Source organism: Linepithema humile, chromosome 8 (assembly GCF_040581485.1).
Source record: "Linepithema humile isolate Giens D197 chromosome 8, Lhum_UNIL_v1.0, whole genome shotgun sequence".
NCBI lineage: Eukaryota > Metazoa > Arthropoda > Insecta > Hymenoptera > Formicidae > Linepithema > Linepithema humile.
The window spans coordinates 5,252,688-5,265,106 of record NC_090135.1 but is presented as its reverse complement, the minus strand read 5'-3'; the positions used below and the strand labels follow the sequence as shown (position 1 = coordinate 5,265,106).

The following is a 12,419-nucleotide window of genomic DNA, read 5'->3' as shown; positions in this document are numbered from 1 at the left end:
AACAGTCAGAAATTGTCCAAAACAGGAATTGGCAATCTTTTCTTTTCTCGACAGTATTTGGTTATTTCGCTCTTACGAAAAAGTCGTCAGTTGATTGGCTACCGCGTCGCCTTTTACCGCGCGGCAAACGTTCCCGCGTCATGTGTGCAGGAGCCATTGGGCGCGTTCAGTAGAACAAACCGCTTAAGGTACGTTCCACTTGACGATCGCAACGCTTGTGGAATCATTTTATCTTTGTTTTTCATCGAAAGTTAAAGAAAGATAGATAATGTTTACGAGCGTTGCGATCACCAAGTGGAATTCAGCCTTAGTAGCAATCGAACGTGATTGGCTCTTACTTTCAGAACCAACAAATCAACGTTAAGTAGTGACTGTGGCTGTGTTCCAAAATTCACTGCCAGTAATGAAAATCTATAGTTTACGTTACGTATATTGTAGATTTTCAGTACTGGCTGTGAATTTCGGAACGCAGCCTAGACAATTCAGCAGTTGTTCTGCTAAACGCGGGCAATGGGTTGGTTAATTTTTCTGTGCGTTATGTATTTAACAAATTTGTTCAAACAAACCTTAAGTCGATTTTGACAAGTGAGAAAAACGAATTCAATTGCACTACATTGTTACAAATTAATATAAAAATTTGTGAATTAGAATTAAATTTTATATAATTCTTTATCGCTAAGTGTTTTATATCTTTGCAAAACGCAGTTTGTATAATGCTTATTTGTTTATGATCTGTTTATAACCTAATTATTTGTTTATAACCCATAAGCGAAAATAATGCAACAAGTTGCATGGAATTTTAGTCTTTATTCAGCATAGTACAGCATAATAATTTATTTTGACATACTGTGATTTATTCTCTACGAGATAAACGAAATTGAAATATGTCTTCCTTGTTGCAAGGAAAGAAATTTGATTGCCGGTTAGTCTTATAATAAAATTAAATAACAGCAATAAACTCATCTGTATTTGTAAATTCTTTAAGTGAAGCACTTTATGATTACTTTAATAAATATCCAATATTTTTCAGAGTTAGCTCAGTGCTGAATAAGAATATTCGGTCTTTTGGCAAGAAGAACATGTTTGATAAGTCTACTGAAACATGTTGGAACTCTGATGCGGTAAGTAAACTTTCTGAGTAAATATTTCAATTGATTTCTCCATGCAAATTTGCCTGAATAAACTTATGCTATTAATTATATTATATTTATTAAATAGTTTCCGAATAATTATTTTAAATCGTTCTTTATTACAGCAACTAAAAATTTGTAAAACTACATTTTATATATTACAAAAAGTTAAACGTGTAATTTAATTTTATATATAATACAATTTAGTATAATAAATAATATATTACAGGGCAGTCCACAATGGGTTGTCATCAATTTTGAAGAAGAACATAGCGTTTCCAGCTTTGAGATAGAATTTCAAGGAGGATTTGCTGGGAAAGAATGCTATTTAGAAGCTGGCAGCGATGAAAAAGATACAACAGTTGTAGAAGCGTTTTATCCTGAAGATACAAACAAAGTGCAACGGTTTAGCTTGAACAATCAAATTAAGGCTAAGACTTTCAGATTTCTATTTAATCAAAGCACCGACTTTTTTGGCAGAATTATTATATACAATTTGTCATTGTACTCGTGATACTAAATAAATATCTATTCTAATATATTTTTTACAAAGACATATTTACCAAAAGAGATATTTATACAAATATCAATTTGCAAATAGATATCTATTTCCTTGAATCCTGAAATATAATTAACAATTTTCACTTTCTGAATAATATTTTTAAGTAAAATACGTTTTGCAAATATTTGTCGCATGTTCAACAAATTATCAGTTGATAGCTTTTTAAATTGCACAAAAATGCATTACACGTGTATTTTAAAATCGTTTATTGCATATTGTGCACTACTATTATACATAAATAATAACTGCTAATTGATAAAAAAGGATTATTTTAACGCAAAATTTATTATCTATAATTATTATTATATACGTTTTTCTTAAGTTTCATTCTCTATCGGTTGGGCATTGGCTGGTCGAGCTGAAAGAAAAAAAAAATGATATAAAATACATAAATATTTTTTATACTATTGCTCACTATATGTCTACTATGTATTACTCTTACTTGCGCAGGCTAGAGGTTGAAACTTTATGTCGTCGATGGCGAAGCCTCCATTACTGGCGCTCCCTTCCAAAATTAACCGATATGGAGTTCGCGCTTCAATCGTTACTTGAGCCGCCATCCATACCGGTCGCGGATTGTTGAGTCCTTTCGCCGTCAATGACCATAACTGCAACGAAATGAGAATGAAGTAGCAAGTTTCGAAGAAAGAGAAATGCGAATTATATTTTTGTCTCGTGAAAGAGAAATATTCTCGGTCTGGTGACAAAATAAAGATACAAAAAGTTAAACAAATTATAAGATAATGAAATTTAAATTTATATGTGACATTTGTACCGGTTTCTCCTCTTCGCCTTCGCCATCTTCGTCGCCATTTTCAGCGGGCATTTTGATCACTCGCAGAGTGGTGGATTCCTCTACGCCAAAGGCGGCAAACCAGAAGGTGAAGCATATAAACTCTTCATCGGGCGAGGCGCCGATGACCGGCGATCGCAATTGAACCTTGGTCGATTGTTTATTTGTTGTAAAGATGTCGAAGAACACGAAATCGCCGGTCGCGCCGAAGGTTCTGTCCAACAGTTGGGCCGGTCGGTGGGCAAGAAACGCACGCTGCCACATGACAGATCGATCATTATCGGAAGCAGTTGTGTTCTCCCAACCGCATAGACCCTTCTCGAAGCTGCAATCCTCTGTGCGAACAGCTGCATTCGCTGGTCTCACTGCAAACAGATCGAATTTTTATCGAACGAAAAAAAAGCCCTGGTAAAATCAATATGTCAGAAATTGACAAATATTTTGTACATTTAATTTAAAAGCGTAGATCGACAAAGTAATAGAATATGTCAAAATCTACTGGAATTTGTTACGACATTCGACTTTATTTTAAGAGAAATTATTAGAATATAATAAATTCATATAGAGAATACGTCATATCTTACAAATTCTTGTCAAATTCCGACAACTTCTGACAAATTCAAGGGAGAGAAATACCCAAAAAGAGATCTGTTTTAAAAAATGAAGAGGAGAAAATTCACCACTGCAATTTCCGGTGTAAAAAGCAATATCGTCGATTCCTATGCTGCCACTCGCTCGATTCGGACCCCACGTGCCTTCAAACACGATATTGAAATCCGAATTTTGATTGATATTCGTTTGAGCATAGTTCCACGTGGGGCCCTGATTGTTGTACAACTGCCATATCGGCTTGGCTTCCGTCACGGTATCACCGACCGCTTGCACGTACAGTCGCAAGACGCCTGTAAAATTTATTTTTTTATCAGTTTCATCGAAAGTTTCATTCTTTCTCCAGCCCTGCTAACGAACACTAATTACACAATCAAAATTCCTGGTTCTAAAGATGAGAAGAATTCAATTGCTTTCATTTCCGGAGAAATTCCACTCACCCAAACTAGGTCCTGTGGAATCGATGAATGGCTCGAACATGAAGTACCAGAACGTGATGCAAATCGGTTCTTCGGAGCCCCTCATCTCTCGGCTGACCAACTGAGCGGTGCCGCCGCCGGACGATCGCGGACCTCGAAGACGTCCAAGTCCCAGGAAGTACTCGTTGCGCCGGTTAACGGTGTGCCCATTGCTGTACGGTTTCCTCTGATTTCTTGGGCCTAACACTTGGGTGGACACTCTTTCCCACTCAACGCGATCCGGATCCCGCGAGTTGATCCACTCGCACTCGTCGACCTCAAAGGTGCAATCTCGCGGTATCGGGCCAGCCACTTGCGGCGAAACTTTGGAGCAGTGTAAAGCATTAATTAGTCGGCTGCAATTATCATCAACCGAAAATGTGAAAATTAAAAGTGGCTTAAGGGAATCCCGGAATCGTCTGTTTTACCGATTTCTTTTAAATAGATTTTACTTTTTTTGGCTGTGTAGAATAAAAAATTTTTTTCCGTAATTAAAGTACATATGCTAATACAGGGTGGACAGTCGATTTGAAAAAATTTTCCAATCTAAAAAAAAAGAATTTTACGAAAAATAGAAAGTAAAGCAGATCGGTACCTGTTTTACCTTCTATTTTTTGTAAAATTTTTTTTTTTGGCTGCGTGGAATGAAAAATTCTTTCAAATCGACCTTATATTAGCATATGTACTTTAATTACAGAAAAGGATTTTTCATTCTACACAGCCAAAAAAAAGTAAAGTTTATTTAAAAGAAATCGGTAAAACAAACGACTTCGCGATCCCCTTAAAACTATATTTTTATACACTTTCAGTTTAGAATCTCAATCAGTTTTTCAGTTAAAGATAATTATAACCGTAAAATTAACAAAGTTTTTTTTTAAATCAAGAAACATCTCAATGCCTGTCTTAAATTTAGTTTTTCAAAATGTGTTTGCAAATATACTTGCATTTATTTATGAAGAAAGTAAGATTTACTGCGTGAAGTTCTCTACTTCTGTATTTAAGAAGGACCAATTTATATATAAGTTTAATTTATTGAAAGTACTGTTTACGGTTTTTGCAGAAGCATTGATATTTAACTTTTCGGTTCGACACAGTCGAGCGATGTAAGCAATGTTTGAGAACCTACCAGGGCAAGCACCGTGCCCGTATGAAATATCGTCGATGGCGATATCTCCCATACCGGTGTTGCCCACCGACGCCTCGAAAACTAGCTGAAAGTCATCGAGGGAGCTGATCGTGACCTGCGACATGAACCAGGCGTTGCCGGCGTTTCCGGACAGCCCCCAGATTTCTTGGAGCTGGCTGTCCGAGCTGCGGAAGTGACGTAGAAAGAGCTTCAGGTGGCCAATTCCGGATCCGAACATGTGGAACCAGAAGTGCATGCACATCGGCGTGTTCGCGCTGGTCGGTGGAAAGCTCGAGCTTATCAGTTTCGCCGTGTCGCCGGGCCTTCGCGGGAAGCTGGAATCGATGAAAGCGTAACCGCCGGCTGTGGCACGATCGCTGGAACTGTCCATCGCCGGACCGGTCGTGGGATTCCCGCTGCCGCGACTCTGAAAAAGTTTTTTTCCCTTTTTCAAATCTCCTTCGCACGGATGATGAAAATTTTTCAAGAATCTTTTATGCACTTGTGCGTCACGTGATTCATTGCTTATCTTTATTATTTTAGGAAGCGTATTTTTAAATTATTGTAGCATTTGGATTTCGTCGTGACAAAGACTTCGCTTGGCAGCGCACTCACTATGGTCCAATCGAAGTCGTCTTCCGCGTCATTGTTCCACTCGCAGAAACCACCGGCAAAGTTGCAAAATCCAGTGCAGGACGTGCCACTCTGCAAATCTATGTCGTCGATAGCGATATATCCGCGATATAAACGCGAGGGATCCGTGGAGTCCACCGGCACGCCTTCAATAACCACCTAGTTAACAAGATTTTTATGAATTAAATAAAGAAAAAAAAAAACAACACGAAACTGGGGTTTAGGCATCAACCCAGTAAATGAGAAATTATTGAAAGTTCAGAAATGGGATTGAAAATTATTGAAAAGAATTAAATAGAATTCAGTATCGTCGTGAATGAATTCTTCTCAGTAATTTTCAATCCCATTTCTGAACTTTCAATAATTTCTCGTTTGCTGGAAAGAAAAGGAAATTATATTTTAGGGAAAGGCAGGATTTGAATAATATACCGAATGTAATTCGGGATAAGTGTAGAGTATTTGAGCCTGCTGCCACGCTCCAAGCGTGTAATACTGCGCGTGCCACAGCACACGCTCCTCCACGACTTCCACCGGCTCGCAGGACGCAGGAGCGGTGATATTCTCTACAGGCAATTCTTCCTCTTGCTCTTTCTTGAACGAAAACTCGTCCGTCCCGACGTGAAGCAGCACCCGTAGTCCCGCGATGCTGAGGCCGTCCATGGTGTATTTGAACATGAAGCAGGTACCAGCGACTCCGGTGCTGCCCAATTGTGGACTGTGCAGGAGACCTCCGTGGCTTTTGGACTTTAGATCCTTCGCAGGTGTCTGCGATGTCTCCAGAAAAGCGTATCTAACACATTAATCCGCGCTCAAAATTATTTTAGAAGTATTAAAGTGAAGGATGAATGGAAAACTGACATTTTTCACTCCGTAAAAACACCAATGTAAGTACATAGAAAAGAATACAATTTATTAGCGATACAAAGAGAGAAATGATATTATAGTTTCGATCCAACGTGAAGAAAAATATAACTTTTGCTCTTTTACGAATTTCTTTAGAATAACAATTTTTTACCCGCCATCCATCGAACCGCTCGTAGCGTCGGCCGCTGGTCCGCCCAGCCAATTTGTGCCCATTCCGGTACCCGCAGTCCAGTCTAAGGCGCCGTTTCCGTTTTGCCACTCGCAAAGCGGCATCGCCGGATTCGGCCCGAAGTCGCAGAAGACTTCTTCGACGACAACCGTCGGTGGTGGAGCAGTTGGATACCTTAGAAACGCAAATTTACGAGCAATTTAACTGAAACTGATGGATCTTTTAATTAATAACCAGTTTTCACAATTTTTATAAAATTATAAAATTTATTAAATTTACTAATTATTGCGCTTGAGATAGAAATAAAATGTTCGAACTATTATATTTACAGTGAAAGTATAATTAAAATCAATTTACAAAAAGATGATTTTGTGCTAAAATTGAATTTAGGCGAGAAAACCTGAATATTTCCGAATTATTTTTGCAAGCTTAGAAAAGAACCTTTGTGCCAATGTGGTGGGTTGCGGAGATCTAGGCGCCAAAGATGTTTCCGTCGTGAAAGGCGCGGTGTTGCGGGTCGGAAGGATATCCGGCCTGCCTGGCCACTGTCTGGGTTCGATGCGCTCCACTTCGTCCAACGGTTCGCGATCGCGATCGACGGAATTCACGGGGGATTGTCCTGTGTCGATCGAATCGATAGATTCCGAGCCACCGGTCGCAGCGTCATTATTCGCGGTACTTGTCCAGTCGGGCGCGTAAGTCGTGTTATCGGCGGCCACGAGATCCACTTGTTCCCCGAGTATCGCGCTCAAAGCGGTCCTCGATATCGGAGGATACCAAGTCATAGCCAACGAAGGATACGACCAGCAACTCAGTAACAAAATCCACCACATATCCGGATGCACTTGAATTTTCTATCTCGAAGGACGAGCGAATTAAAATGAAGAATATTAAGGGTTCGATCTGTGAAATTTGCGAGTCTCTCAATCTGGAATTATAACTTCAAAATGAAAATCCCAAAGTTTTCATAGATCGTTACATATAATCAATAATATTGTAAAATTTTTTAAATTTTGAAGAGCTTAAAAAATTTTGAAGCACTGAAAACTCTTCTATTTATAAACTCTTTATATTTATTTATTTTCAATGATTTTGACATTGAATTGACATTGAATTCGTTTTATTTATTATTATTACGTTTAATATTTAACGTTATATCATCTGATAGCATACTTGGAATAGAAAAGGACGAAAGAAAGTCAAACATTTTGAAATCAAATGTTTATAAATTAGATTTCACAGACTGAAAATTTTTGCAATTCTTCTTTTAATTCACCTCTTTTTCAAAAAACTTATGCACGCGCGTCATGTGTTGTTCGCTAGTCGATCATCAGGATCCTCGAAGTCCGTCAATGATGGTTTTGACATGGAGTTTGCCTGGCAAAATTCTTTTTCCTTAAAGTAGCAGTTTCACGTGAATTAAAATAATGTATTCTAAATACCGAGTAATATCCTTAAATAATAAAAATATCAACGATAAACGAAAGGGTTGAGTGCAAGAGGTAAGTTCATAATTTATAAGCTCCACTTGAAATATGAAGAATCCAAAATAGATCCCATCTGGATGTTTACTTTATTTTACAGCACTAAACTTTCAATTTTGGTTGAAAATATTTCTTCTAATCATCTTACACTGTCGATGTCGCGAGGGCGTGTTCGGATGACGAAACTAACAGAGTGAAATCTGTACTAACTAGATGCAAACTGTACGGTTTTCCAGGACCGCGGCGTCGGCACAAAACGAAGCGGTATATCGACGCAGTTCCGGTTTCAACTTCCGGTCATTACGCTTCCCATATGACCGGAGGGCTCGTGTTCGACGCTAGTCCGTCGAACAATGGGATTCCATCGAGGCAGAGTGCCGTAATAGCAAGATTAAAATCTAACCGTTTCCAGTGGCGGCAAATTGGTTCCGTATATCGTCACCGAAAACGACCGGGCTCTCAATTATTTAGAAATCATGTACGTTCAATCGTTTATAATTTAATTTCCTTCCGACGATTGTACACTATAATACATTTAATGCAGAGTTACTCAAGATAACAAAAAGCTCGCTCGCGCGCTGTGCGTACAATACATTATACAATATGAAAAATTGTCCTTAATTCAATCGCGCACTTGAGGTCAAAAATATCACAAGTGAGATTGCAGTAACATGTCATCTAATTAAAAAAAAAAAAGCGGAATCTTCTCTATTACGTTTCTGCATAACTCAAAGATTAATTTTTACAGACAGCTTATAATACAAATAACATTGAAAATTGCAATAACTTAAGATTATTAATAATCATATTGTAAAACTGATAATTTCATATAAATTGCGTGGAAAATTTAGGAATTCTACTTTCCCGGACAAAATAAAAGCTAAGCAACGGAAAAATTCTTAGACATGTAATAAAAAGTTTTTTTTTCAGGAATCCAGTCAACATTCTACTAAAATAGTTTAACATGCAATTTCGGGGAGAATGAATTCTCATATCTGTGACGAAGTCATCCACTTATTCTTTCAGAGATTGAGAAAACACCAAAAATATCGCTCCAATTAAGATTTGGGTAGATTCAGGAATTTTAAGAAGAGATGCGCTCCGAAGCTCTCGCATTCTCGTTGAGCGGAGTTAATGCTACGGCCGAGATTCAGATACACTCGAACGATATAAGGGACGAGAAACGGGCAAAGCACAAGCTGGTTGGTGCTGGGTCGACACGAACTGTGCTTCCTTAGCATTTTCGATATCAGATTCGCAAGGGGTGCCGATGTTTGTTGTGGCAGAGGCTGCGGCGGACAATTGTACACTAATTTCGTAATTTCCGCTAGACTCTGAAACGATAATCAAAACATGCTTATAGGACATAAAAAATGTCTTCAGTATTCTTCGTGCTTTTGTAGAAATAAAAATATCTCGGAAGTTAACAGAGTTCGGCAAAAATTGTGACATGTGACGTGTTTTGTGTGAGTTTATCGTGTTTTTAAAAAAAGATGTCGAATTTTTTATAAACAATTCCGATAAATTCTGACAAATTTTTGACACACTCCATTGCTTTGTCAAATTCACGTTCTTAAATCAAACATACAGAATATGTCATGTCTTACAATTTTTGTCAAATTCTGATAACTTCTAACATATTTATTTTCACCAGCTCTTTTTCTTTACAAGAAATATCATTTTTTTTTAATTCTTCAGGCACAAAGTTATGTGCTGTTACTTTACGTCTTATTCGCATTTCATAGTTAATCAACTTAATTTACCGTGGCCGGAAATGGAAGTTTCTTTGTAATCATCTCGTATAGTACAACACCCATGCTCCATATATCACATTTGAATTCATATGGCTGTATAGTTAGCACTTCTGGAGCCATATAATAATAAGAGCCTGCGTGATTGGTTATCGATTCTCTATAAAATATATAAAGAAATAATACAATTGGAAAAGGTTTTGAAGAAGTTTGTATAAAAGTTCTGATAGAAATAAATATGTCAGAACCCTAGTGAAAATATTTTTTGCGAAAACCTCTAACTTTCATTATTAAAAAATTGTTTTTCAGTAACTTCGGAAAATTGTTCAAAAGTTTTATAGTAATTTCAATACTTTTTAGAAAAATAAATATAATTTTTAATGAAATTATCGAATTTGTTTTAGTAAAACTATAAAATTTTTAACAAAACTTTGAATTTCTACTAAAAAAGATTATATACTCGTTTCTTACGTTAATTTTCACAAAAAAATTTTTGTTAAAAATATTGAAATTGTTAGAAAAAGGGGTATATTTTGTAAGAACGTTAGTTTTTCTGATAACACAAAATGTTTTCTCACTTTTTTTTAATTTTTGTGTAATAATTTGGTAATTTATTATTCAAGTTAAAGTTTAATTTGAATATCTTTTTTCAGAAATGATTGAATAATGAGTTTTTCTAAATACTACATCTTCTCAATAAAGTTATAAATTAAAAATATTTTTTCAGAAGTTGTTAAATAATGATTTTTTAAGGATATTACGTCTTTTCAAAAAAATTTGGAGGCTACATAGAAACAAAAGAAAAATTTAGAGAATCATAAAACACAATATTTTAAATTTTTTATACAAACCTTAAGTTTCATAACAAACTTTAATTATTAAAGAAATTTTAGAATATTCTAATGTTTACGGTATTTTGTTAGCAAAAAGAAAACAATAATTTGCAGAATTGTTTTGAGAAAAAAACGATATTTTTTTTAAATTAGATTAGATTTTTTCCTTACGAGTGTTCAAATTTATTAAATTTGTCAGAGTTTTGTAAAACGTTTCTCAGAAAAATATTTTTACCACAAAAGTTATCAGAACTTGAGAAAAATTATAAAATGTAATATATTTTATACGAATTTATCATATTCTTATAGTTTCTTTAAAGAATGTCAAATTTCATAAGAAATTCCGATAGATTGATGTTCTATTATCTTGTCAATTTGTATTTTTAAATCAAATTAATAAAATTTGTCAAAATCCACCGGAATTTTTATGAAATTCGATATTTAAAAAAAAAAAAATCATAAGAATAAGATAAATTCATACAGAATATGTTACATCTACAATTGTTGTCAAACTCTGACATTTTTATTTTTATCAAGAAAGTAAAGTTTGCTATATTTAATTGCGTGCGGATTTCAATTTTCTCGTTGACAACTTTTAAAAGAGAACAATCCGTGAGTAGTAAAAAGAAAACAAAAATAAAATTTGTTTGTTAAAATTGGCTTACGTACTCCAGCATATTTTTCGAGAGACCAAAGTCGCCGATTTTAACAATGTCCCCGCGGCTGCCAGTCAACATGATATTTTCCGGTTTTAAATCTCGGTGAAGGATCTTGTTCGTGTGAATATGATGTACTCCCAGAGTAACTTGTGAAAACAAATACAGTGCATCCTATTAAGAATATTTCTTTGATACACTTCATCTCCTTTGTATAATTAATTGAGAATTAAAGAATCGACAATATAAAACTCAACATGTGACAAAAGTGAAATTCTACACACGTGTGAATATAATTTTGCAACTGTTGAGTTTTCAAGTGTTTCTTACGGCGCAGAACAGATAATTACCTCGTCTGTGAGTGGTACGTTTCGAGTTTCCAATAAATCTTTGAGAGTGCATCGAGTTGCGTACTCCATAAGAATGTAGCTGTGATTATTCTTCTTCCACGCATCGTGATAAAATACTATATTCGGATGCCTCAACTTTTGCAAACACCGCACCTCTTCTAGCACTCTCTAAATCATGAAACATAGGATTCAGATTTCTTTTTCGTTCAAATGAAAGGTCGAACATTGCACAGTTGTATACCTTGGACGGTGAAGTCATTGTACTTAAATCTTGCGCTTTTATAACAAACAGCTTCAAGTCTTTCTTTCTTTTCACCAAATACACAGTTCTAGAAGTATACACATATTTCTTTGATAGAAGATAAAATCGATTTCTACACATGTATGTATGTGTAATTACATTTATTTCAAATAATAAATATACCCGAATGTTCCCTTGCCGATTACGCTTTCCAACGTATAATCGTCGATGTGGTTATCCATCTTCATTCTCGCAAAACATGAAACTGACCCATAACAAATTTCGATTTTACAAGTATGAAAATATCCGTCTGACTGTGGCACGTAACTTCGCTTATTGAAGGACTAGTTTATTGTGATAGATCATATAAACAGAAATTCAAAAAAAAAAAAACGTGAATATTATGACTTTCGCGATTTAGATTATTCATTTATGCGCCACTACTGTTGTTCTACTATGTACTATAATTTTAACTTCAGCTGTTACAAAAATTACGAGGCGTTTGTGTAGAAAATATTTTATTTTGGATTCTAAATAAATAAAAATTGAAGAAACTCGATGAGTTCAATGTAACAAACATCTCTCGTTTTCAATTATTTTAGCTTTAAGGAAATTGACGAAATGGTTTTATGATAAAGATATCGAAACGTTTTATAAAAAAATCATCTAGTTACAAAAAAATTGAAAAAATATATTGATAATTCAGCGAGAAAACTTGTACGCGCGATTGAAATAATATTTAATTGAGGAGTCACATTAA

General features: G+C 35.5%; 3 protein-coding genes across 7 annotated transcripts; 1 reads left to right on the top strand and 2 right to left on the bottom strand.

The window, feature by feature from the left end:
- Positions 1-518: 518 nt before the first annotated feature.
- LOC105678547 (nuclear receptor 2C2-associated protein) lies at positions 519-1,671 on the top strand. The gene is made up of 3 exons (XM_012378007.2): positions 519-922; positions 1,031-1,121; positions 1,360-1,671. The coding sequence occupies exons 1-3, from the start codon at positions 885-887 to the stop codon at positions 1,642-1,644; spliced, it is 414 nt and encodes a 137-aa protein (XP_012233430.1). The 5' UTR covers positions 519-884; the 3' UTR covers positions 1,645-1,671.
- Positions 1,672-1,881: 210 nt separating this feature from the next.
- On the bottom strand, positions 1,882-8,170 carry LOC105678644 (MAM and LDL-receptor class A domain-containing protein 1-like). Of its 4 annotated transcripts, XM_067360558.1 has the most exons (12): positions 7,977-8,170; positions 7,621-7,739; positions 6,786-7,198; positions 6,327-6,518; positions 5,741-6,101; positions 5,294-5,470; positions 4,679-5,105; positions 3,535-3,876; positions 3,166-3,387; positions 2,468-2,850; positions 2,135-2,300; positions 1,882-2,050 (listed from the first exon to the last, which is right to left on the bottom strand). In XM_067360558.1, the coding sequence occupies exons 2-12, from the start codon at positions 7,651-7,653 to the stop codon at positions 2,010-2,012; spliced, it is 2,757 nt and encodes a 918-aa protein (XP_067216659.1). In that variant the 5' UTR covers positions 7,654-7,739; positions 7,977-8,170; the 3' UTR covers positions 1,882-2,009. The 4 variants fall into 4 exon arrangements, with proteins under 4 accessions (XP_067216659.1, XP_067216660.1, XP_067216658.1 ...); XM_067360559.1 differs by having other exon boundaries at positions 6,786-7,272; positions 7,621-8,170; XM_067360557.1 differs by having other exon boundaries at positions 7,621-8,170.
- A 137-nt stretch (positions 8,171-8,307) lies between these two features.
- LOC137001525 (serine/threonine-protein kinase nekl-2-like) lies at positions 8,308-12,083 on the bottom strand. Of its 2 annotated transcripts, none has more exons than XM_067360564.1 (6): positions 11,843-12,083; positions 11,660-11,747; positions 11,419-11,586; positions 11,082-11,242; positions 9,592-9,739; positions 8,308-9,162 (listed from the first exon to the last, which is right to left on the bottom strand). In XM_067360564.1, the coding sequence occupies exons 1-6, from the start codon at positions 11,905-11,907 to the stop codon at positions 8,887-8,889; spliced, it is 906 nt and encodes a 301-aa protein (XP_067216665.1). In that variant the 5' UTR covers positions 11,908-12,083; the 3' UTR covers positions 8,308-8,886. The 2 variants fall into 2 exon arrangements, with proteins under 2 accessions (XP_067216665.1, XP_067216666.1); XM_067360565.1 differs by having other exon boundaries at positions 11,819-12,077.
- Between the last annotated feature and the right edge of the window lie 336 nt (positions 12,084-12,419).

Bases quoted from the DNA above. Each gene is read 5' to 3' on its own strand.
- LOC105678547 (XM_012378007.2), top strand. From the start codon at position 885: ATGTCTTCCTTGTTGCAAGGAAAGAAATTTGATTGCCG. The intron at 923-1,030 runs GTTAGTCTTATA...AATATTTTTCAG, and splicing joins GGAAAGAAATTTGATTGCCG to AGTTAGCTCAGTGCTGAATA. The intron at 1,122-1,359 runs GTAAGTAAACTT...AATATATTACAG, and splicing joins CATGTTGGAACTCTGATGCG to GGCAGTCCACAATGGGTTGT.
- LOC105678644 (XM_067360557.1), bottom strand. From the start codon at position 7,653: ATGACGCGCGTGCATAAGTTTTTTGAAAAAGAG. The intron at 7,199-7,620 runs GTGAATTAAAAG...CCTTCGAGATAG, and splicing joins ATAAGTTTTTTGAAAAAGAG to AAAATTCAAGTGCATCCGGA. The intron at 5,106-5,293 runs GTGAGTGCGCTG...AAACTTTTTCAG, and splicing joins ACGACTTCGATTGGACCATA to AGTCGCGGCAGCGGGAATCC.
- LOC137001525 (XM_067360564.1), bottom strand. From the start codon at position 11,907: ATGAAGATGGATAACCACATCGACGATTATACGTTGGAAAGCGTAATC. The intron at 11,587-11,659 runs GTATACAACTGT...TTCATGATTTAG, and splicing joins CAATGACTTCACCGTCCAAG to AGAGTGCTAGAAGAGGTGCG. The intron at 9,740-11,081 runs GTACGTAAGCCA...TATATTTTATAG, and splicing joins CTCTCGAAAAATATGCTGGA to AGAATCGATAACCAATCACG.